Source organism: Esox lucius, chromosome 17 (genome assembly GCF_011004845.1).
Source record: "Esox lucius isolate fEsoLuc1 chromosome 17, fEsoLuc1.pri, whole genome shotgun sequence".
Taxonomy (NCBI): Eukaryota; Metazoa; Chordata; class Actinopteri; order Esociformes; family Esocidae; genus Esox; species Esox lucius.
This window is the reverse complement of record NC_047585.1, coordinates 48,233,925-48,257,777: the sequence shown is the minus strand read 5'-3', so window position 1 is coordinate 48,257,777 and position 23,853 is coordinate 48,233,925. Positions and strand designations below refer to the sequence as shown.

At 43.3% G+C, this 23,853-nt stretch overlaps 1 protein-coding gene across 5 annotated transcripts in view; it reads left to right on the top strand.

The window, feature by feature from the left end:
* Positions 1-1,160: 1,160 nt before the first annotated feature.
* Positions 1,161-23,853, top strand: part of itga7 (integrin, alpha 7) — a 69,524-nt gene continuing 46,831 nt past the window's right edge. For all 5 annotated transcript variants that reach the window (XM_013131656.3, XM_013131654.3, XM_020044934.2 and 2 more), the window contains exon 1: positions 1,161-1,662. In XM_013131656.3, the coding sequence (XP_012987110.1) occupies positions 1,454-1,662 (209 nt within the window). In that variant the 5' untranslated portion in view covers positions 1,161-1,453. The remainder of the gene's footprint in view (positions 1,663-23,853) is intronic.

Genomic DNA, 23,853 nt, shown 5'->3' with positions numbered 1-23,853 from the left:
TGGAAGGAGCTTCAGTCACAAAGACTGCTCAACTGGCTAGTGCTTTAGTAGGAACAGTGACTAAAGTTACATCTGCATTTATATCTATGGGACAGACATTAAATAAGGTCAGAAATTGTGACTAAAAGAGCAAATTTGATGACCGTGTACTACTGTACATAAAGGGATATTATAGTAAAACTACATAGAGGGATATTATAGTAAAACTACATGGAGGGATATTATAATAAAACTACAGAGGGATATTATAGTAAAACTACATAGAGGGATATTATTGTGGGGTTGCAGTGCATTAACCCCTCGGTACAAAGGCCTTTCTTTTAATTTATGACCTGTCTGTATTTTCAACCTACTTTGCTCAGTGAATTTTGGTTATGTATCTAGTTGCACCGCTAAAACTTAAATTCTCTCAATTATGTCTCGCTAACTCTTGTCACATTTCCCTGCCACAGCTCATATACATCTGTCTCTCTCCATTAGATCCCCTCAGAGGTTTGTCTTTAAGTTTCCTGGGTCACTGACCACACTACTGTGAACCATTGTCTGGGAAGTTCATTCCAGAACAATGCAAGTTATGGGACTCCAGCCCAGATTCCATGCCCGCCGTCTGAAATAAAAAAGGTTAGCTAACATTTGCTGCATCTTTCAGTAAATTTAAACATTTCAAAAAGAGCACCCACCCCCCTTTTACATTTTGAATTACTGTATGGTTGTGTTTCTTGCCTAAATGTCTTATTTTCTGTAAAGAACAAAAAAGAAATATAAACAATTAATTTAAAAATATGAATGATCCTACCACAGATTCTTTCAAAATGTTCTAGTGTTAACAAATATAGGCACCTGTTCCACTAACGTAATTCCATTAACTTAACTAATGCATTCTGGTACATGTACATTTAACAGATAAAAAACCTCTGCTTTCTTTTCAGTCTTTCCAATTCAATCGAGTGTCTTGACAACCTTGCCTGGTATTTTGGCAGCAGTCCCCTGAGTGTTGATGTCAGCTGAGGGAGGGTGGGTGTGGAGGGAAGGGGTGGAGTGAACGAAAAGGGAGGGGGAGGAGCGAGGGACAAGGGAGGGGGAGGAGGGAGGGACAAGGGAGGGGGAGGATGGAGGGACAAGGGAGGGGGAGGAGGGAGCAGGCTATTCAAGGCACTTGTCCTCTGTTTCTCTCCATCACAGGGCAGTAGTGGGGCAGTCACACACAGACACTACCTTGTTTTCTCAGGCTTTTCCACAGACTGACAGCAGCACACGGAGGAAAAAAGAAAGAGGGGGAAAGAAAAGGAAATATATTTACTGAGCTGAGAGGAGCTTGGAAAAGCAGCCACCTTCCTTTCTTTCCACTCACAACATAATTGAAACACAGAGATCCATAAAGAAATATACAAGTCGTCGCTCTAACTGTACGAGGATTGCTCTGCTACAGGGATTGTCTCTTCCATTGAAGACTATGGCACCACATGTGAGACATGGAGGCTCTGTTTCTCTTTCACAGAAAAAGTGTCTTCCTCTCTTTTCTTTCCTTTCCCTCTATTTCTTGACCGTCGCAGGGTTCAACTTGGACACTAGCATGCCTCTGACCAAGGAGGGGAAGAAAGGGAGCTTTTTCGGATTCTCTCTAGCTCTTCACCAGCAGCTCACCCCAGAACCAAAGAGTTGGTAAGTTAGTGCCTAAGAGACTAGTTGCATAGCATGTCTGTATTTGATCATGGATTTGTTCATGTCTGTGTGTTTGCGTGGGTTTTTAATCACATAAGGTATGTTAGACATGCATTTTTATTATATTTAGCACAGTTGCAGGGGCCTTTGAATCTATGTCCATGTCTCTTCTTATGTACCCTGTCTGATGCTTCAACCATGCTGAGTGAATGAAGTGGAAACAACCAGCTAGAAATGTTGTGTTGAATGTATCAGTTCTCGGACTCAGTCATGCAGTTATTTATATAAATGACATACAACAGTTCTTTAAATGGTGTATGAATAGCTGAATATGGACATTAGCTGAATATGGACATTAACTGGATGGAGACCAATTTACTATCTGTGTAGATTTAAAGTGAGAAAACATAGGAATGACCTTTTGCTGAAAGAGCAAAGGACATGGTTTGAATCCATGCTGTAGTGGTCTAGAGGGAGTTAATAGGTTGGTTGGCATCCTCTGTTCTCCACCATGTGATGGTAAACTAGAGCAGTCTAGAGGGAGTTACTCAAATTATTCAACATCATCCTAAATTCTCGTTATTTTCATTACATTTGGAGCGAAGGATTTCTTACCTCAATCTACAAAACTGGAGATAAATGTGACCCCAACAATTACAGAGGCATCTGTGTTAGCAGTAATCTGGGAAAGTTATTTTGTGGCATTTTAAATGAATGAATTTCCTTAAAGAGCACAATGTCCTAAGTAAAAATCTAATTGGATTCATTCCAAAGTATCGCACTACTGATCATATTTTGACACTGCACACTCTAATTGAAAAGCATGTACATCAAACCAAAAAAAAAAAGCATTTGATTCTATTTGGCACAACGGACTATATCACAACATCCTCCAAAGTGGTATAGTAGGAAAAACATATGAAATCATTAAATATATGTACAGTGGGGAGAACAAGTATTTGATACAGTATTTGATAAAGTTATCCTACTTACAAAGCATGTAGAGTTTATCATAGGTACACTTCAACCGTGAGAGATGGAATCTAAAACAAAAATCCAGAAATAAATTAAATAATGAATTTGCATTTTATTGCATGACACAAGTATTTGATCACCTACCAACCAGTAAGAATTCCGGCTCTTACAGACTTGTTAGTTTTTCTTTAAGAAGCCCTCCAGTTCTCCACTCATTACCTGTATTAACTGCTCGTTATGTTTGAACTCGTTACCAGTATAAAAGAAACCTGTCCACACACTCAATCAAACAGACACCAACCTCTCCACAATGGCCAAGACCAGAGAGCTGTGTAAGGACATCAGGGATAAAATTGTAGACCTGCACAAGGCTGGGATGGGCTACAGGACAATAGGCAAGCAGCTTGGTGAGAAGGCAACAACTGTTGGCGCAATTATTAGAAAATGGAAGAAGTTCAAGATGCCGGTCAATCTCCCTCGGTCTGGGGCTCCATGCAAGATCTCACCTCGTGGGGCATCAGTGATCATCAGTGATCAGCCCAGAACTACACGGCAGGACCTGGTCAATGACCTGAAGAGAGCTGGGACCACAGTCTCAAAGAAAACCATTAGTAACACATTACGCCATCATGGATTAAAATCCTGCAGCGCACGCAAGGTCCCCCTGCTCAAGCCAGCGCATGTCCAGGCCCGTCTAAAGTTTGCCAATGACCATCTGGATGATTGAGAAGAGGAATGGGAGAAGGTCATGTGGTCTGATGAGACATAAATAGAGCTTTTTGGTCTAAACTCCACTCGCCGTGTTTGGAGGAAGAAGAAGGATCAGTACAACCCCAAGAACACCATCCCAACCGTGAAGCATGGAGGTGGAAACATCATTCTTTGGGGATGCTTTTCTGCAAAGGGGACAGGACGACTGCACCGTATTGAAGGGGGGATGGATGGGGCCATGTATTGCGAGATCTTGGCCAACAACCTCCTTCCCTCAGTAAAAGCATTAACGATGAGTCGTGGCTGGGTCTTCCAGCAGGACAATGACCCGAAACACACAGCCAGGGCAACTAAGGAGTGGCTCCGTAAGAAGCATCTCAAGGTCCTTGAGTGGCCTAGCCGGTCTCCAGACCTGAACCCAATAGAAAATCTTTGGAGGGAGCTGAAAGTCCGTATTGCCCAGTGACAGCCCCAAAACCTGCAGGATCTGGAGAAGGTCTGAAAGGAAGAGTGGGCCAAAATCCCTGCTGCAGTGTGTGCAAACCTGATCTCTGTAATTGCAAACAAAGGTTTCTGGACCAAACATTAAGTTCTGCTTTTCTGATGTATCAAATACTTATGTCATTAATTACTTACATTTTCTTTACTTAAAAATCATACAATGTGATTTTCTGGATTTTTGTTTTAGATTCCGTCTTTAACAGTTGAAGAGTACCTATGACAAAAATTACAGACATCTACATGTTTTGTAAGTGGGAAAACCTGCAAAATCGGCAGTGTATCAAATTGTTCTCCCCACTGTATATGGGAAATAAGTGCAGCATTATAATTGGAGATCAAGGCTGAAAGCTGAGCCCCACACAGTTTAACATTTATATAAACCAGTTAGCAGTGCAGTTGGACCAGTCCTCAGCCCCTGGCCTCCAACTCCAAAATGGGACTATTAAATCCCTATTTTATTCAGATGACCTAGTGCTTCTTTCACCCACAAAACAGGGGCTGCAACAGCAATTAGATCGGCTAGAACAATATTAACAGAATTGGACCATGGCAGTCCTTCTCCATGGCCTCACCGAACTCCTCCCAGGCCCGAGTTTTTGCCTCCACAACCACCCGGGCTGCAGCCCGCTTGGCCTGTCGGCACCCGTCAGCTGCGTCAGGAGTCCCACAAGCCAACCAGGCCTGATAGGACTCCTTCTTCAGCTTGACGGCATCCCTTACTTCCGGTGTCCACCACCGGGTTCGGGGATTGCCGCCTCGACAGGCACCGGAGACCTTACGGCCACAGCTCCGAGCGGCCGCTTCGACAATGGCGGTGGAGAACATGGTTCACTCGGACTCAATATCTCCAGCCTCCCTCGGGATCCAGTCGAAGCTCTGCCGGAGGTGGGAGTTAAAGATCTCTCTGACAGGAGACTCGGCCAGACGTTCCCAGCAGACCCTTACAGTACGCTTGGGCCTGCCGAGTCTGTCCAGCTTCCTCCCCCGCCATCGGATCCAACTCACCACCAGGTGGTGATCAGTTGACAGCTCCGCCCCTCTCTTCACCCGAGTGTCCAAGACATGTGGCCGCAAGTCAGATGAAACGACAACAAAGTCGATCATCGACCTGCGGCCTAGGGTGTCCTGGTGCCACGTGCACTGATGGACACCCTTATGCTTGAACATGGTGTTCGTTATGGACAAACTGTGACTAGCACAGAAGTCCAATAACTGAACACCGCTCGGGTTCAGATCAGGGGGGCCGTTCCTCCCAATCACGCCCCTCCAGGTGTCACTGTCGTTGCCCACATGGGCGTTGAAGTCCCCCAGTAGAACGATAGAGTCCCCAGTCGGAGCACTTTCCAGCACCCCTCCCAGAGACTCCAAGAAGGTCGGGTACTCTGCACTGCCGTTCGGCCCGTAGGCACAAACAACAGTGAGAGACCTATCCCCGACCCGTAGGCGCAGGGAAACGACCCTCTCGTTCACCGGGGTAAACTCCAACACATGGCGGCAGAGCTGGGGAGCTATAAGCAAACCCACACCAGCCCGCCACCTCTCACCATGGGCAACTCCAGAGTGGTGAAGAGTCCATCCTCTCTCAAGGAGTGTGGTTCCAGAGCCCAAGCCGTGTGTAGAGGTGATCCCGACTACCTCTAATCGGAACCTCTCAACCTCACGCACTAACTCAGGCTCCTTCCCCGCCAGCGAGGTGACATTCCACGTCCCTAGAGCTAGTTTCCGTGTCCAGAGATCGGGTTGCCTAGGCCCCTGCCTTCGACTGCCGCCCGATCCTCTTCTCACCGGCCCCTTATGGTCCCTCCTGTGGTTGGTGAGCCCACGGGAGGGCGGCCCCACGTCGCCCGTTCGGGCTGACCCCGGCCGGGCCCCATGGGGGAAGGCCCGGCCACCAGGCGCTCGCATATGAGCCCCAACCCCGGGCCTGGCTCCAGGGTGGGGCCCCGGCTGCGCCATACCGGGCGACGTCACGGTACTCATAATGTTGTTCATCATTAAGGGGGGTTTGAACCGCTCTTAGTCTGACCCGTCGCCTAAGACCTGTTTGCCTTGGGAGACCCTACCAGGGGCATATAGCCCCAGACAACATAGCTCCTAGGGTCACTCGGGTACTCAAACCCCTCCACCACGTTAAGGTGGCAGTTCTTGGAGGGGCAATCCCGCTGTCACTTCTTCCATTGAGGAAGCAGAGGATGAGGGCTCAGAGGTGGACTCGTCCATCACCCGGGCTGAAGTCACTGAGGTGGTTAAGAAACTCCTCGGTGGCAAGGCACCGGGGGAGGATGAGATCCGCCCTGAGTACCTCAAGTCTCTGGATGTTGTGGGGCTGTCTTGGTTGACACGCCTGTGCAACATCACGTGGCGGTTGGGGACAGTGCCTCTGGGATGGCAGACCGGGGTGGTGGTCATTCTTTTTAAGAAGGGGGACCGGAGGGTGTGTTCCAACAATAGGGGGATAACACTTCTCAGCCTCCCCGGGAAAGTCTATGCCAGGGTTCTGGAGAGGAGAATTCGGCCGATAGTAGAACCTCGGATTCCGGAGGAACAGTGTGATTTTCGTCCGGGCCGTGGAACACTGGACCAGCTCTATACCCTCTACGGGGTGTTGGAGGGTTCATGGGAGTTTGCCCAACCAATCCACATGTGTTTTGTGGATTTGGAGAAGGCATTTGAGTGTGTCCCTCGCGGCATCCTGTGAAAAGTGCTTCGGGAATATGGGGTCCTGGGTCCTTTGCTAAGGAGCTTGGTTCGCATTGCCGGCAGTAAGTCAGACTTGTTCCCGGTGCATGTTGGACTCTTTGTTGCCGGTTCTGTTCGTATTTTTATGGACAGAATTTCTAGGTGCAGCCAGGGGCTGGAGGGTGTCAGGTTTGGGGACCACACGATTCCGTCTCTGCTCTATGTGGATGATGTTGTCGTGTTGGCCCCTTCAAACCAGGACCTTCAGCATGCACTGGGACGGTTTGCAGCCGAGTGTGAAGCAGTGGGGATGAAAAGCAGTACCTCCAAATCCGAGGCCATGGTCCTCAGTCGGAAAAGGGTGGCTTGCCCACTTCAGGTTGGTGGAGAGTGCCTGCCTCAAGTGGAGGAGTTTAAGTATCTAGGGGTCCTGTTCACGAGTGAGGGAAGGATGGAACGGGAGATTGACAGACGGATCGGTGCAGCTTCTGCAGTAATGCGGTCGATGTATCGGTCTGTCGTGGTGAAGAAAGAGCTGAGCCGCAAGGCGAAGCTCTCGATTTACCAGTCAATCTACGTCCCTACTCTCACCTATGGTCATGAGCTTTGGGTCATGACCAAAAGGACAAGATCCCGGATACAGACGGTCGAAATGAGCTTTCTCCGCAGGGTGGCTGGGCGATCCCATAGAGATAGGGTGAGAAGCTTGGTCACTGGGAGGAGCTCAGAGTAGAGCTGCTGCTCCTCCACATCGAGAGGGGTCAGCTGAGGTGGCTTGGGCATCTGTTTCGGATGCCTCCGGAACGCCTTCCCTGCTTAGACTGCTGCCCCCGCGACCTGGCCCGGATAAGCGGAAGATGATGGATGGATGGAGGTTGGTTGGCATTCTCTGTTCTCCATCATGTGTTAGAGAGAAGGAGTTGAAATTCACAGTGGATTGAGTCCTGGTGTCTGAAGCCTGTGGAACTTGGTTGAGACACTTGTCTAACTCAACATACTGTTGGGACAGTGTCTTGAGCAACTGATCAATGAGTGTCCTTTTAATCGTTCCACCATCCCATCACATCATTGATGATATGGGCTAGATCTAGTCTTTTTACTGGGAGGAGTAATGTTCTGGGACTTTGTGTGCAAACTTTCTCGTATACCTTGTTCCCAAATAAATATTTCAAAGACACTCAGAGTTCAGAACAATCGCCTTTCATTGTGTAGAATTTGATTCACTTCCAGCACCACAAGTTTATATCATCGTCTCTTCTGGTGATTGACAGTTCCAGCCAGTCAAGGTCCACATTCTTAGTTGGCTTGGTCACTGTTACTGTCTTCATATGTGTTCAGGTGCAGTTTAAGAGCCCTCCTGGATCACATATAATGCACTGCTTACTCCATTTAGTTATGACATATGATTATCTATGTGAACAGTAACTCAATGCAGCCTGAGACCAGAAGATTTCTATGTGAACAGTAACTCAATGCAGCCTGAGACCAGAGGGTTTCTATGTGAACAGTAACTCAATGCAGCCTGGGACCAGAGGGTTTCTATATGAACAGTAACTCAATGCAGCCTGAGACCAGAGGGTTTCTATGTGAACAGTAACTCAAACTTGGTGTTCAAAACATCACCGTAGACTGAATACTGCTAGCTAGCTGGTTGTTTTGTGTAATGTAGATTGTCTAGCTGTCAGGTCCTAGTTGGGGCACTGTAGGCATCTCTGTGTGCCTGGGCGCCACATTCAGGTCCTGACAATGGGAGTCTTCTAGGCATCTCTATGTGCCTGGGGGCCACCTTCAGGGCCTGACTGCAGAGGTGCCTTTAGGCATCGCTGCGCTGCTGTTTTGGTTGGCCGGAATGAGAGGCAGCTGCTCCACGGTGCCATTAATTGGGGACCCTATTTAAGTTACCCTTTGAGTTCTTTACTTTGTGGATAATTGTTTGTGCCAGTTGTGTTGTGCCTCTGTTCGCGGTTTGCATTGCCATTTGTTGTTTTTGTCACTAAAAGGATGTTATCCTACACTCACTCTGCACCTCGTGTCCTGCTGTATAGCCAACACTTGTTATTCTTCTTGCTAAAGTCTGATCATTCAGTAGAATAAACAGTGGCATTCTTCATTGAACAACCATGTTTAGTAGAATGTTGAAAAATCATGAATTTGCTTGTCAGAATGAAAATGCCATTGGAATTACAGTATTTCTACTGATGAAAGTGTGCTAATGTTGGTGTTTTTAACTACTTTAGCACGATCCCTTCAAAGGTATAACATACTCCCATTGTATATAACATGAGTGTTTATAGTACAGTTGCTTGTATTTAATCCACTAGGAAAACAAAATATGAAAGATAATTTTTTGAGATTACCTCACCCTGGTAGAGAACACCAAGGGCATCAAACCAGATTTTTTCAAACATAACAATTGTTTTAAAATGTTTCTATCTATCTTCTCAAAAGTATTTCTATCCTATTCTCTGATCATGTGTGTTTGTTAGGGAGGCAGTTTTTATGTTTGCTACAAATACTGGAAATTATGTAAAGATGAAAGATAGAGGAAATCAAATTTTCCTCAAATTTAAAATTATGTTGAGTGTGTTAAGATTGTGTTGTATTTCCATCACACAAATGTATCATTGCCTACATTAATATTTACTACATTAAGTAACCTGTGATAAATTCCCTTTTCATAAACTCACACTCTGTCAATCACAAATCCAGATGGTTGCTAGGTACAATGATCAATAATTATTCCCAAATAAACTAAAAATACTGCCATGATATAATTCTTAATTTTAATCCATGATGATTTATAAACACTGATTTCATAATGGTTGGGTGTTTATGTTTGTGTGCATGTGCCCAGAATCTATGTATGAGCTTATACAAATGTGTGTGTGTGTGTGTGTGGAAGTGTGTATATAAAGATGGCACCCATTAAATGGTCCATAGGATTTACAGTGTGTGGGATGGGTTGCCAGGTAATCAGTCAGACAGGCAGGGAATCAGGCAGACAGCCAAGCAGACAAGAAGGCAGGTGGTCAAACAGGCTGTCAGACAGGCTGTCAGTCAGGCAGTCAGACAGGCTGTCAGGCAGGCAGACAGGGAGTCAGGCAGTCAGACAGGCTGTCAGGGAGGCAGCCAGTCAGTCAGGCAGTCAGGGAGGCTTGTCAGGGAGGCAGCCAGTCAGACAGGTTGTCAGGCAGACAGCCAGGGAATCAGGCAGTCAGACAGTCTGGCAATCCGTTAGGGAGTCAGGAAGCCAGGCCAACGTGAGACTGTACTGCTGAATCAGCAGGTAGATCTGGAGGAGAGGAGAAAGAAAGAGAAGAAGGAGAGGTTGAATGAGTTTATGTCACTTTTACTGGCGCAGTTCAGGACAGATATGCTGCAGTAACATAGGGATGGAGTGTATGTGTGTAGAGGAAGGACAGATATGCTGCAGTAGCATAAAGATGGAGTGTATGTGTGTAGAGGAAGGACAGATATGCTGTAGTAACATAAAGATGGAGTGTATGTGTGTACAGGAAGGACAGATATGCTGCAGTAACATAAAGATGGAATGTATGTGTGTAGAGGAAGGACAGATATGCTGCAGTAACATAAAGATGGAGTGTACGTGTGTAGAGGAAGGACAGATATGCTGCAGTAACATAGGGATGGAGTGTATGTGTGTAGAGGAAGGACAGATATGCTGTAGTAACATAAAGATGGAGTGTATGTGTGTAGAGGAAGGACAGATATGCTGTAGTAACATAGGGATGGAGTGTATGTGTGTAGAGGAAGGACAGATATGCTGTAGTAATGTAGAGATGGAGTGTATTTGTGTAGAGGAAGGACAGATAGCAAGCAAGTAAAGTTAATTTATACAGCACAATTCATACATAGAAGCAATTCAATGTGCGTTACAAAGAAAAATACGAAAATATTGAAAACAATTGAAAACATAAAAATCAACATAAATAAACCATAAAATAAAAAAATTGAAATAGAATAATAAATAAATAAATAAAAATGGGATAAAAACATGGGAACTATAAAAGCTGTAAGCCTAAACAGTGTGGTTAAGTTTAAGTGCTCAGTCATAGGCACGTGAGAAGAGAAGTGTTTTTAACCTAGATTAAAAAATGTATACGTTTGGGGCACATCTAAGATCTTCTGGGAATTTATTCCAGTTGTGTACAGCATAACTGCTAAACGCAGATTCTCCATGTTTAGTTTATATTCTTCAAACATATCAGAAATGTATTCGGGGCCTAAACCATTCAGTGATTTATAAACTAAAAGAACCACTTTAAAATCTGTTCTGTAACTGACTGGAAGCCAGTGCAAAGATTTAAGAAGAAGAGTGATGTGCTCTGTTCTCTTGGTCCTAGTTAACATTCTAGCAGCAGCATTCTTAAAGAGCTGCAGCTGTTTTACAGTCTTTTTCGGGAGTCCAGTTAAGAGGCCATTATAGTAGTCAACCCTACTAGAGATAAAAGCATGGATGAGCTTCTCTTGATCTTTTTGGGACACCAAGCCCTTGATTCTAGCTTTATTTTTAAGATGATAGAATACTGTTTTGGTGACCGCTTTGATATGACTGTTAAATGTGAGGTCTAAGTCTATAAGAACACCAAGATTAAACACTTGAACCCTTGTATTAAGGGCCCAAGAATCCAGATCTTTACTAATACTAGTTCTTTTATTTTACTTTTTAATAATCTCTGTTAATAATCCCTTTTGAGGGCTATCCAATCCCTGTACGTCCAAAGTGAGAGCTGTGTTCGGGTTCTCGGTAGTAAGTCGGACTCGTTCCAGGTGGGGGTTGGCCTCCGCCAGGGTTGCACTTTGTCAGCAATCCTGTTTGTAACTTTTATGGACAGGATATCGAGGTGTAGTCGAGGTGGGGAGGGGTTGCAGTTCGGTGGGCTGGGGATCTCATTGCTGCTTTTTGCGGATGATGTGGTCCTGATGGCATCAACAGTCTGTGACCTTCAGCACTCACTGGACCGGTTCGCAGCTGAGTGCGAATCGGTTGGGATGAGGATTAGCACCTCTAAATCTGAGGCCATGGTTCTCAACAGGAAACCGATGGAGTGCCTTCTCCGGGTAGGGAATGAGGCGTTACCCCAAGTAAAGGAGTTCAAGTATCTCGGGGTCTTGTTCGCGAGTGAGGGGACAATGGAGCGGGAGATTGGCCGGAGAATCGGAGCAGCAGGGGCGGTATTGCATTCGCTTTACCGCACCGTTGTGACGAAAAGAGAGCTGAGCCGGAAGGCAAAGCTCTCGATATACCGGCCAATTTTCCTTCCTACCCTCACCTATGGTCATGAAGGCTGGGTCATGACCGAAAGAACAAGATCACGAGTACAAGTGGCTGAAATGGGTTTTCTCAGAAGGGTGGCTGGCTTCTCCCTTAGGGATAAGGTGAGAAGCTCAGCCATCCGTGAGGAACTCGGAGTAGAGCCGCTGCTCCTTTGCATCGAAAGGAGCCAGTTGAGGTGGTTCGGGCATCTGGTAAGGATGCCCCCAGGACGTCTCCCTAGGGAGGTGTTCTAGGCACGTCCAGCTGGGAGGAGACCTCGGGGTAGGCCCAGGACCAGGTGGAGAGATTATATTTCAACACTGGCCTGGGAACGCCTCGGGATCCCCCAGTCAGAGCTGGCAAGTGTGGCTCGGGAAAGGGAAGTTTGGGGTCCCCTGCTGGAGCTGCTGCCCCTGCGACCCGATATGGATAAGCGGTTGAAGATGAGATGAGAGATAATCTCTGTTTAATTTTGGTTTAATTGTAGACAATTTTGGTTCATCCCGGTTTTTATGTGCTCTATACAGTAACACAGAGAGACTATTGAGCTGTTGTCATACTATCCGAGAGCCATATATATTTGAGTATCATCGGCATAGCTGTGGTAGTTAATGTTGTTGTTCTGTAGAATTTGGCCCAGAGGTAGCATATAGAGATTGAACAGAAGTGGTTCCCAGGGGAACTCCACATGTCATAGTCACCCTATCAGATTCACGGTTACCAATGGTGACAAAGTAATTCCAGCCATCTAGATAAGATCTGAACCAATCAAGGACTATCCCGGAGAGTCCTACCCAATTTTCTAGAAGTGTTCTATGATCTACAGTGTCAAATGATGCACTGAGATCTAATAGAACCAGAACTGTTTTGTATAGGAAATCAGTATTCAGCCGTATATCATTTAAAACTTTAATAAGAGCCGTTTCAGTACTGTGGTGAGGTCAGAAACCTGACTGAAATTTGTCTAAGAGACAACTTGAGTTCACAAAATTTCTGAGTTGATTTATGACAACCTTCTCAATGATCTTGGCTATAAAAGGGAGATTTGATACAGGTCTATAGTTGTCCATTATAGATGCATCCAGTGTTCTCTTTTTTAATAGGGGCTTAATGGCAACTGTTTTTAGAGATGTTGGGTTAGGGTTAGGAGAGCTATTAACAATTTGCTGTAGGTCCATTGTTATAGAGTAAATAAATAAATAAAAAAAGGCTGATGGCAGTGTGTCGAGACAACATATGGAAGTTTTAACACTAGAACCGCCAGGCCTTTTTTACCCCCTAGAACCGCCAGAGCTGAATGTTGTTTGACGTCATTAGCATACGAATCGTCCCTATTAGCATGGACATTCTCCTCCACAGCATCACCATCCAGCCAGAGCATCAGTTCATTTATTGGGTCGTCATTAAACTATATGGAATAGTCTAAAAAATTAAGAATTACAGAATTTGTTCGTTTTAAATGGTTAATTATTTTGAAAATTCAAGAATATGTGTGTATCATCATACAAAAAAAACTACTAAAAAAGATTACATAGAAAAAGAAGTCTGAAATGAATAGGCGCAACTTTGCAGGTCTCACCCACGGGTTGTAGTGGGGCTATTGAGTTGATCTCAATGCCAATGCATAGCTCTAGTCTCCTAGAAAACTGGCATATAATATCTATCTATAGGTGACATGAATAAGTTATCGAAAAACCGACAGGAGTTATTAGAAAAAGATAGAAATAAGATATAATTAGAATTTCGTTTTGTGAATAATTATTTAGCCTAATACATTTGTAAAATATTAATCTTAAGTAAAATAAACATAGAAAATTCAAAGAGAGACGATAGGATGTGTGGGCGATTTAGTTTCTCTTTCCCTAAAATAATGTAGGTTTACATTTTCAAATTAAATTTCATGAATTACCCTACAGAATAAGCTGAATCTCCTATTGAACAGTAACATGTGTGGTAAGTAGCCTTTATCATTTGTATTATGTTTCAATAATAGACTAATTAAGTTTTAATTCATCTGGGAGTATCGTGTATTCATCCATCGACGTCATGCCTTCAGTGAGGGGTGATTAGCGCCTGGGTACCATTTGGGCACCTATGCTAAGTGGCGTGGGCTGTTGGTGGTTTAAGTAGGAAAACAGGGTAAAAAAACAGGTAAATCGGTTTCTGTTCTTCAGTTTAGAATTCCGACAATGGAACAATGTAATATACTCCTTTTTAGGAAAAGTCATGGAAGGAGGGTGTAGCTTTCAAAATGGCAGTTTTATTTTCATTATAAACTCAAACTCCAATTGCCGTAGGCTTTTGGTGGTCCTAGTGTTAAGATGTTGAATTGTTTCTTTTAGGGATTTTTTATCAATTGTATTAAATTGTGACATAATAACCAAGTTATGTCTTGGTGGGCGTAGTGACAGTACAGTGCCCTTGTTAGACTGTATAGTTCTGATGGTCCACCTAATACTTAAATGTTTTCACTAAAGCAAATTCATTACATTTTACATTGGACATGAGTTCTGATGCTATCTGCTTTAGGGGGTTTATAAGCTTGTCGACCATGACAAATAGAGTGCGGGTATTGTTGATATTTTTGTTGATCATTCCAGATAAATGTTTTTGTCTGGCCCTGCGTAACTCATTGAACTCTACCAAGTCTTTGTTCATACAGTGGGGAGAACAAGTATTTGATACACTGCCAATTTTGCAGGTTTTCCCACTTACAAAGCATGTAGAAGTCTGTAATTTTTATCTAGGTACTCTTCAACTGTGAGTGATGGAATCTAAAACAAAAATCCAGAGAATCACACAATGCATTTTATTGCATGACATAAGTATTTGATACATCAGAAAAGGAGAACTTAATATTTGGTACAGAAATCTTTGTTTGCAATTACAGAAATTATACATTTCCTGTAGTTCTTGACCAGGTTTGCACACACTGCAACAGGGATTTTGGCCCACTCCTCCATACAGACCTTCTCCAGATCCTTCAGGTTTCAGGGCTGTCGCTGGGCAGTATGGACTTTCAGCTACCTCCAAATATTTTCTATTGGGTTCAGCCTCCCCACGTCCCCACACACACAACCCACCACACACACAAACCTCTAAACGTCCCCACACACAGACACACATGGACACACACACAGACACACACATGGACAATCACACATGGACACACACATGGACATACACACACGGACACACACATACACACACATGCACCAGCTCATCCACTTGACTGGCACAACAACAATACTCATCTTATTTTAGCTTAAGCTGTCAATAGGCACTAAAGGATAGTCAGCAGAAAGCCACTCTGATCCATCGTGTAGGGCCACTCTGATGTCATGGTTCTTGGCCGTAAGTGAAGCTATATTGTTACTTTCTCTTTCTGGAACAGCAAGGATGATCTGTTGTCTGTCAATATGCCTCTCCTCCTTGAGATGAGGCCAGAGGGGAACCCAGGTGTGTGTGTGTGTGTGTGGGTGGTGGGGGGAGGGGGGGTCAAGTAGGGCATTGTGTGTGTGGGGACGTGGGGTGGGTTGTGTGTGTGGGGACGTGGGGAGGGTTGTGTGTGTGGGGACGTGGGGAGGGTTGTGTGTGTGGGGACGTGGGGAGGGTTGTGTGTGTGGTGGGTTGTGTGTGTGGGGACGTGGGGAGGGTTGTGTGTGTGGTGGGTTGTGTGTGTGGGGACGTGGGGAGGGTTGTGTGTGTGGTGGGTTGTGTGTGTGGGGACGTGGGGAGGGTTGTGTGTGTGGTGGGTTGTGTGTGTGGCGGGTTGTGTGTGTGGTGGGTTGTGTGTGTGGGGATGTGGGGTGGGTTGTGTGTGTGGCGGGTTGTGTGTGTGGGGATGTGTGGTGGGTTGTGTGGGGGGGTAGCCATGTCATTGCACAAAGCAACGTGAAGGCAATGGGTCACTAAACCCACAATAGAAGATTTATGAGTTGCATAAAATCATTCAACTATGTTGGCAATGGCACAAATAAGTGATGGAGAAACTGAATACACGTCTGGAGAGTGTCAGAAGAATCACGTGTCTATCATCTGGAGTCTGACTAGGAAGACAATGCAATACATCCACTGGCCTCAGAAACCCAAACCTTTTCGATACAAAGACAAAATGAGTCAAAAGCATCTAATTACCAAGCTTAAAGCTTGAGGCTAATCATTTTTGGCACCACTTCTGAAGAGACTGACCATTTGTTCCTGTAATCAAAGTACAGTAAAGGATCTTGTCTGATGCACAGACTTGAAATAAGGTTTAACAATTATTCAGGTGATATACGAGAAGTGAATACTATTTAGTGGATCAAGAGTAGGTGAGCACATAGCTGATTCTCATGCCACAGTTACTGGAAACAACTGGGATTCTTCAAAACTGTACCAACAATAGGAGTACAAGCTCATAGTATTCCAGGAAGAGACAGGATATCAGCCAGATGTAGTAATGGTGAAAATAAGGTCCAGGGAAGAGATATTATTGGCCGGTTCCATGTTGAGGGTGGGTGGGGGATGGATGACACTAGATGACAGGAGCGTACAGGCTTCCCGCTACTATCTGTGATTATGGGATGATGTTTGGCTGACGTTATCCGCCAAACAGAACTCATTGCTTTGGCCGACAGACCGACTCCACTGAGAGTAAATTAGGCATCCTGCTGCTAAACACGAACCTTGTAAACAGCAGCTGTAATAAATCAGCACAGACTCTAACACTACTAATATCAACCTCCTATTCATTACAAACACTTTCTACAGCATGAGGTCCAGTGAATGGGCTGCCCTCCTCAATGCAATCATATAGTGTTGGCTTGTGTTTAAATCTGGCCCAAGTCCTTCAGACACCGACCTGACTCAATTTGTCCTATCTTTCTCTCACTGTCTCTGTCCCCAATTAAAAAACATATGCAAGGAGTTAGACTGCCCATTACCCACCCCCCAAAATTATTTTATATTCTACTGGTAGAATTTTAACAAACTTCTACATCACTATATATAATTGTACTCTACCCAACTGTGCTCCATAGATTTATGTTCTATAGAATTGTGCTCCATAGATTTGTGTTCTATAGAACTGTGCTCCATAGATTTATGTTCTATAGAACTGTGCTCCATAGATTTGTGTTCTATAGAACTGTGCTCCATAGATTTGTGTTCTAAAGAATTGTGCTCCATAGATTTATGTTCTATAGAATTGTGCTCCATAGATTTGTGTTCTGTAAAACATTTCCAGTTTATATTAATCTTCTCCTATACTGTGCATGGGATTACATTTTATATGAGGCTTCTCTTCCAGTGTCTGTGGATTTGCAGAAAGGAAAGTCTTTGCGGTGTTTCAGTATAATGCATGTCAACACATGTTTAGTGCTGTCCGATTTAAATCACTCCCTTCTTATTATCCATTTCATTGAAATGCCATCTCCATGGCAACTAAAGACAAACTGCCCAATGGCTTTGAGTCCCAGTTGTATTGTTCTTACTTCCTGTGAAACAGCCAAGTCTCAATTAGACAAGGTATAAGACTAGTCCTGACCAATTAGACAAGGTTTAAGACTAGTCCTGGTCCATTAGACAAGGTTTAAGATTAGTCCTGACAAATTACAGTAGATGAGATTTAAGACTAGTCCTGACCAACAGTGTTTTCTATAGAGTCTACATTGACCATATATTCATTTGTGTATACTTACTTATTTCCAAGGAATCCGATGTGAATATTTTATTACATGGTCAGCCTCCTCATGTCAGTATGTTTGTCATTTTTAAAGTGTCCTCTCTGATATCAGTGGGTCTAAAAGGAGCTCAGGGAGTACAGTGGGTCAGGTTCCACAGGGTTCACATTAACAAACGAGTTCCATTCTTAGCAAGCTATTTTCCAGTGGATTCTAGTGCGGCCAAAGCTGAGGGGTAGGCTTGGTAAATTGAGCTGTAATCAGTTGTATCATTATGCTTGTCATCCAAAATTACTGAATATTGATTAAAAAAAATATTTCTTCATGAGACTACAGACCTGATTTGTCCTGGGCATGGTCAGTACTTTTTTATGATGCCAGTTTATATACAGGCATGTGCACTCACATTTTCCATTTAGACATGTTTAACATTGAGCATATCCTGTTTTTAAATGTCTAAAACCAGTTATATTTTTTTTCTTTCTTTTCTTCTATAGAGAAGAAATCCGGGGCCTTACTGTAGGGGGCACATCTGCCCCTCTGGGTCCACATTACATTGTTAAAGCCCAATTCAAACCTTCACACTTTCCAAACACCCTGAACTATTTCTGAGACCTAATTTGCATTGAAATTGAAAAAATACACTGTCTCCTTTAGAAAAACAGCCTAAGCATTGACAATGAACCTGTCCCCCTTTTCTTCCTAAATGAATTCATTATATTTTTTTCAAGTACTCCTTTTTGGACATTCACATGGTAATTCTTGTTGATGGATCTGGCCTTGGTCATTGAAGTAAAGGACTCCTAAGTGTTGAAGCTTTGCTATTGTAAGGTTTGCTGATAATCTGTTTATGAATCGGAGAGGGAGAAGGATAAGGGGAGTAAGAGAGGGGGATGTGTGTGTCTGTGAGCTGTGGTGTACTACTGTGTCTGAACTACTGTCTGTACTATAGTGGTGTATAACTGTGGTTTAATACTGTGTCTGTACTACAGTGGTGTAATACTGTGTCTGTACTACTGTGGTGTGCTATTGTGTCTGTACTATTGTCTGTACTAACATGGTGTACTACTGTGTCTGTCCTACTGTGGGGTACTACTGTGTCTGTATTACTGTGGTGTACTACTGTGTCTGTACTACAGTGGTTTACCACTGTGTCTGCAACACTGTGTCTGTAACACTGTGTCTGCACTACAGTGGTGTACTACTGTGTCTGTATAACTGTGGTGTACTCCTATGTCTGTATTACTCTGTCTGTACTACTATGGTGTACTACTGTGTCTGCACTACAGTGGTGCACTACTGTGTTTGTACTATAGTGGTGTACTCCTGTGTCTGTACTAACATGGTGTACTACTGTGTCTGCACTACAGTGGTGCACTACTGTGTTTGTACTATAGTGGTGTACTCCTGTGTCTGTACTACTGTGGTGTACTACTGTGTCTGTGCCACTGTGTCTGTACTACTGTGGTGTACTACTGTGTCTGTGCCACTGTGTCTGTACTACTGTGGTGTACGAATGTGTCTGCACTAGTGTGGTGTACTATTGTATCTGTACTACTGTGGGAGGGAGGCGCAGACAGACAGGGAGACAGGGAAACAGGCAGGCAGGGAGACAGGCATGCAGGGAGACAGGCAGACATGCAGACAGGCAGACATGCAGACAGGCAGCCAGACAGAGGAAACATCCGGAAAAATGACCACTTTGGTCTGACCAATGGTTCTTGCCACATCTTTTAGTGTGGCATGTAGTGAATAGAGTTGTTGTTTCTGATTGTAATAGCAAGCAAGCAAACAAGTTTATTTATATAGCACAATTCATACATCGAAGCAATTTAATGTGCTTTACAAAGAAACATTTATGAAATACAATAATATAAAAATAAATACTCAAATGAAAACATCAAAACAAATGAATACATCATAATAATAAAAAATACAATAATAAATATAAACATATAAAGATAAAAAATGGGGAAAAAACATAGGAAGCTATAAGGCTAAACAGTGTGGTTAAGTTTAAGTGCTCAGTCATAGGCACGTGAGAAGAGAGGTGTTTTTTAACCTGGATTTAAAAATGTATAAGTTTGGGGAACGTCTAAGATCTTCTGGTAGTTTATTCCAGTTTTGTACAGCATAAGTGCTAAACGCAGCTTTTCCATGTTTAGTTTGGACTCTACTAGCTTATATTCTATATTTTAGACTCTACAGTTTATATTTTGCAAACATATCAGAAATGTATTCGGGGCCTAAACCATTCAGAGATTTATAAACTAAAAGCACCACTTTGAAATCTATTCTGTAACTGACTGGAAGCCAATGCAAAGATTTAAGAACTGGAGTGATGTGCTCTGTTCTCTTGGTCCTGGTTAACATTCTAGCAGCAGTATTCTGAATGAGCTGCAGTTGTTTTACAGTCTATTTCGGGAATCCAGTTAAGAGGCCATTACAGTAGTCAACCCTACTAGAGATAAAAGCATGGATGAGCTTCTCTTGGTTTTTTTGGGACACCAAGCCTTTGTTTCTGACTATATTTTTTAGATGATAGAATATTGTTTTGGTGATCGCTTTGATATGACTGTTAAATGTGAGGTCTGAGTCTATCAAAACACCAAGATTACGCACTTGATCCCTGGTTTTAAGGGCCCAAGAATCCAGCTCTTTACCAATACTTTTTATTTTATTTTTGTTGCCAAACACAATAATCTCTGTTTTATCTTGGTTTAATTGTAGACAATTTTGGTTCATCCAGGTATTTATGTGCTCTGTACAGTGACACAGAGAGTCTATTGAGCTGTTGTCATACGGTTTGAGAGCCATAAATATTTGAGTATCATCAGTATAGCTGTGGTAGTTAATGTTGTTGTTCTGTAGAATTTGGCCCAGAATTTGTTCTCCTTTCTCTCCAGATCTGTCCCTGTATCTGCAGAGAGTATTAATCTTTGTCATTCGACAGTCAATCCAGGGCCAGTCTGACAGGACAATGCAGGGGCTCAGATAACAAGCTGAGATTGGAAAGGTGCCATAAAAATGCAGGGGAAATTAGAAACATGGCGTGTATGTGTGAAAGGGAAATGATCATAGGCAGGCTGTCAAGCAAGGCCCTTCTATTCAGAATCAAAACATTTTTATAATTTAATATATATTTTCATTAATGTTATATAAAAAAAATGATTTTGTTCCCATCAGTCTATTGACGTAGTTTCATTGATATTCTCTCCCTCAGTTGAGCTGTTTCCAGTGCAGCTCAGATAAATCAGAGCTTTTATCCAATCAGATTTTTCATCTGTGCTGTCTCCGGGTGAAAATCTACCCTGAGGCCTTCAGAATTTCGAGTGAATCCCATCTGCTGTTGAAGCAAACGGGGACGATGTTGTTGACTGTGATAGTCTTTGACCAATCGGATGAACATGATCAAGGTGTTGCCCAGACCTCCAAATTCCCTAGTGGACCAACAGCATATTAGACAAATAGTCATAATGTTTTGGCTCATGAGTGTGTATTGTATCTATATTGTCTTGGTCAAGGACTGATCAACAGATATATTTTTACCTTGCTGGCTCTGGGATTTGATCTAGAAAGCTTATGAATACCCATCCAATAGGCTAACCAGTAGGCTCTAAGATGTAGGATTATGCAGTTAGACCGGTTTTCAGCTGTATATTCCAGTACCTTTTTTCCACAATGACTTAATTATCCATGCCATCATTTTTTATGTTTGTTTGGTCAGGGAATCAAGCCCATAATCTGCCATTGCAAAAGCTTGTTCTACTGACTGACTAGAGGGGACCAGCTGGGGTAAGGTGGTAGGTGGCAGATGTTAATGTAAACAGATGACCAACTGCCATGGCTGGAGGCTAGACAGCATGTAAAGTCCTTGTGGGACCAGAATTAAAGTGGAATATCTACTGAAGCAGAACAGGCCAGTGTGACTGGAATGAACCAGTAAATGGGCTTGTATTTAGGAATTAAGTGGCAGAAATGTATTAAGCATTTCCCATAGGCCAGATGTGTGTATATATGAATACCTGCGGTTTGGTTACATTTTCCCCTATGCCTAGTTGGCCATTTTCCATGAGATATAATACATCCATGCATCAACATGACATTCATTATAAACTCATAGCCCTAAATTTTTTGTGGCCCTTAATCAATGAGGTAGAAGAGACATATGACTTCTATTTCTGAAGACAGGCTTGGGGTTGTTGGATCTTTAGACTTGAGACCAGTCATGATGATGGCGAGATACTGTCACATCGTTGGAAAAGCCTGTATTGATTGAAAGAGAAGGGACAGCTGGTGAAGAGGACTGCTGTGCTGATTACGTTATAACGGGCATCAACTGGACCCCAGTTATATCGAAAGTATCATCATTGAATGTGATCAAATAAAGACTTTCTGGATATGCATGATCTTGAGTGATATTGTTTCTACATTGGTGTAAAAAGGACCTTTGGAGAGTGTCAGAAATGTTAACATTTGTGCCTTTATTTTCTACGAATTTTAAGGTCATGTTTTCTTGACATTTAATTTTGACTAGCATGGACATTCTCCTCTGCAGCATCACCATCCAGCCAGAGCATCAGTTCATCTACTGGGTTAGTAGATCAGTTCATCTACTGACTTCATGCATTCAGTGAGGGCTGATTAGCGCCTGGGTACCATTTGGGTAACAATGCTAACTGCTGTGGGCTATTGTCGATTAATTCTGAAAACAGGGTAAAAAAAACAGGTAAATAGGCTGTAAATAGTTTTCCGTTGGTGAGTATAGAATCCGGACAATGGAACAATGTAATATACACCTATTTAGGAAAACTCCTGGAAGGAGGAGGATGTAGCTTTCAAAATGAGTTTAGTCAAAATTTATTGAACAAACCTTTTGTAACAATATTGTTGTATGTGAGTTTTCTATGTAAGATTAGCCTGTTGTTTATGAAAACTAATCTCCCACCACATTAGAACATCTATTTTGTTTTAAAAGGAAATGGTGACATTTTCATTGCTTTCTCTCAAACTGCATTGTGGGATCGTTTGAGTTTGCGGATTGTTAATGTGCTGTACGCTGCCTGCTGTTACCTACCTGGCTACCTGCCAAACTTTTTCGAATTTACTCTATATTAACTAATTGGTCAAAATTCTATTTTAGGAGTTTTACCAATGCAATATTTATCTGTTGACCTCTTACCCAACTTTACTACAGCGGGACTCTTTTTGGACATAATTAATGGAACTACTCACCTCTGAACACCCGAGGCGAAGTATCATTACAATGCCTTATCACTGTAATTGTTATAGCAACAACACGGAGGAGAACTATCGTCTTCAGTAAAAGATAGCAGAGTTAGAGGCTCAGCTTCTGACGCAAATGTCAGGCAAGGATTATGCTAGTGTAGAAACAGAAAAAACTGCGTCAGTGCCACCAGGAAGAAACGATGTTAGCCACTTTCTCTCGTTCACTGGGAAGAAATGCAGTCGACCAGTTAAACCTGAATCGTTGCTAAATCCAACTGAGACTTTCAACAGGTTTTCCTCACTGGAGTCGGAGTCAAGGCCCGAGCCGTCTTCAGAGGGGAATGATCGGCAGGCATGTTCTACCGGTGGCCTTGAAAAACTAAAAACTTTAGTCATCGGCGATTCCATTACACGCAGTATTAGACTAAAGAATCTGCCGGCGATCGTACACTCTTTACCGGGGGGCAGAGCCACCAACGTAGCCGCAAATCTGGGGTTGGTGCTAGCGAAGTCTAAAACTGGCAAGTATAGAGAGTACAGAGATATTGTTATTCACGTCGGCACCAATGACATTAGGATGAAACAGTCAGAGGTTAAAAAGCAGAACATAGCATCAGCGTGTAAACTAGCTAGAAAGATGTGTTTGTAGATAACTGGCTTTCTTTTTGGGACTCTCCCAGAAATAGGGCCAGACCTGATCTGCTGAGGAGCGACGGACTCCATCCTAGCTGGAGTGGTGCTCTTCTTTTATCTAGGAACATTGACAGGAGTCTCACTCCTATAGCCTTAACATGAGATAGGGTGCAGGTCAGGCTGCAGGCTGTTAGCCAGCCTGCTAGCATAGTGGAGTCTGTTAATAGCATAGCCAGAGTAGTTAGTACAGCTTTACCTATTGCCACTGTGACTCGTTCCAGGCTGAGAAAAGTTAAACAAGGTAGTACTAACAAAAACAACCTTATTAAGATAAAGCCTTCCTCCACCTCGGTCACAAATAAAAATAAAAATGACTGTATCACTTCGCATCTCAAAACGGGACTCCTAAATGTTAGATCCCTTGCTCCAAAGGCAGTTGCAGTAAATGAATTAATCTCTGATCATAAACTAGATGTTATTGGTTTATGTGAAACGTGGCTAAAGCCTAATTAATTCACTGTC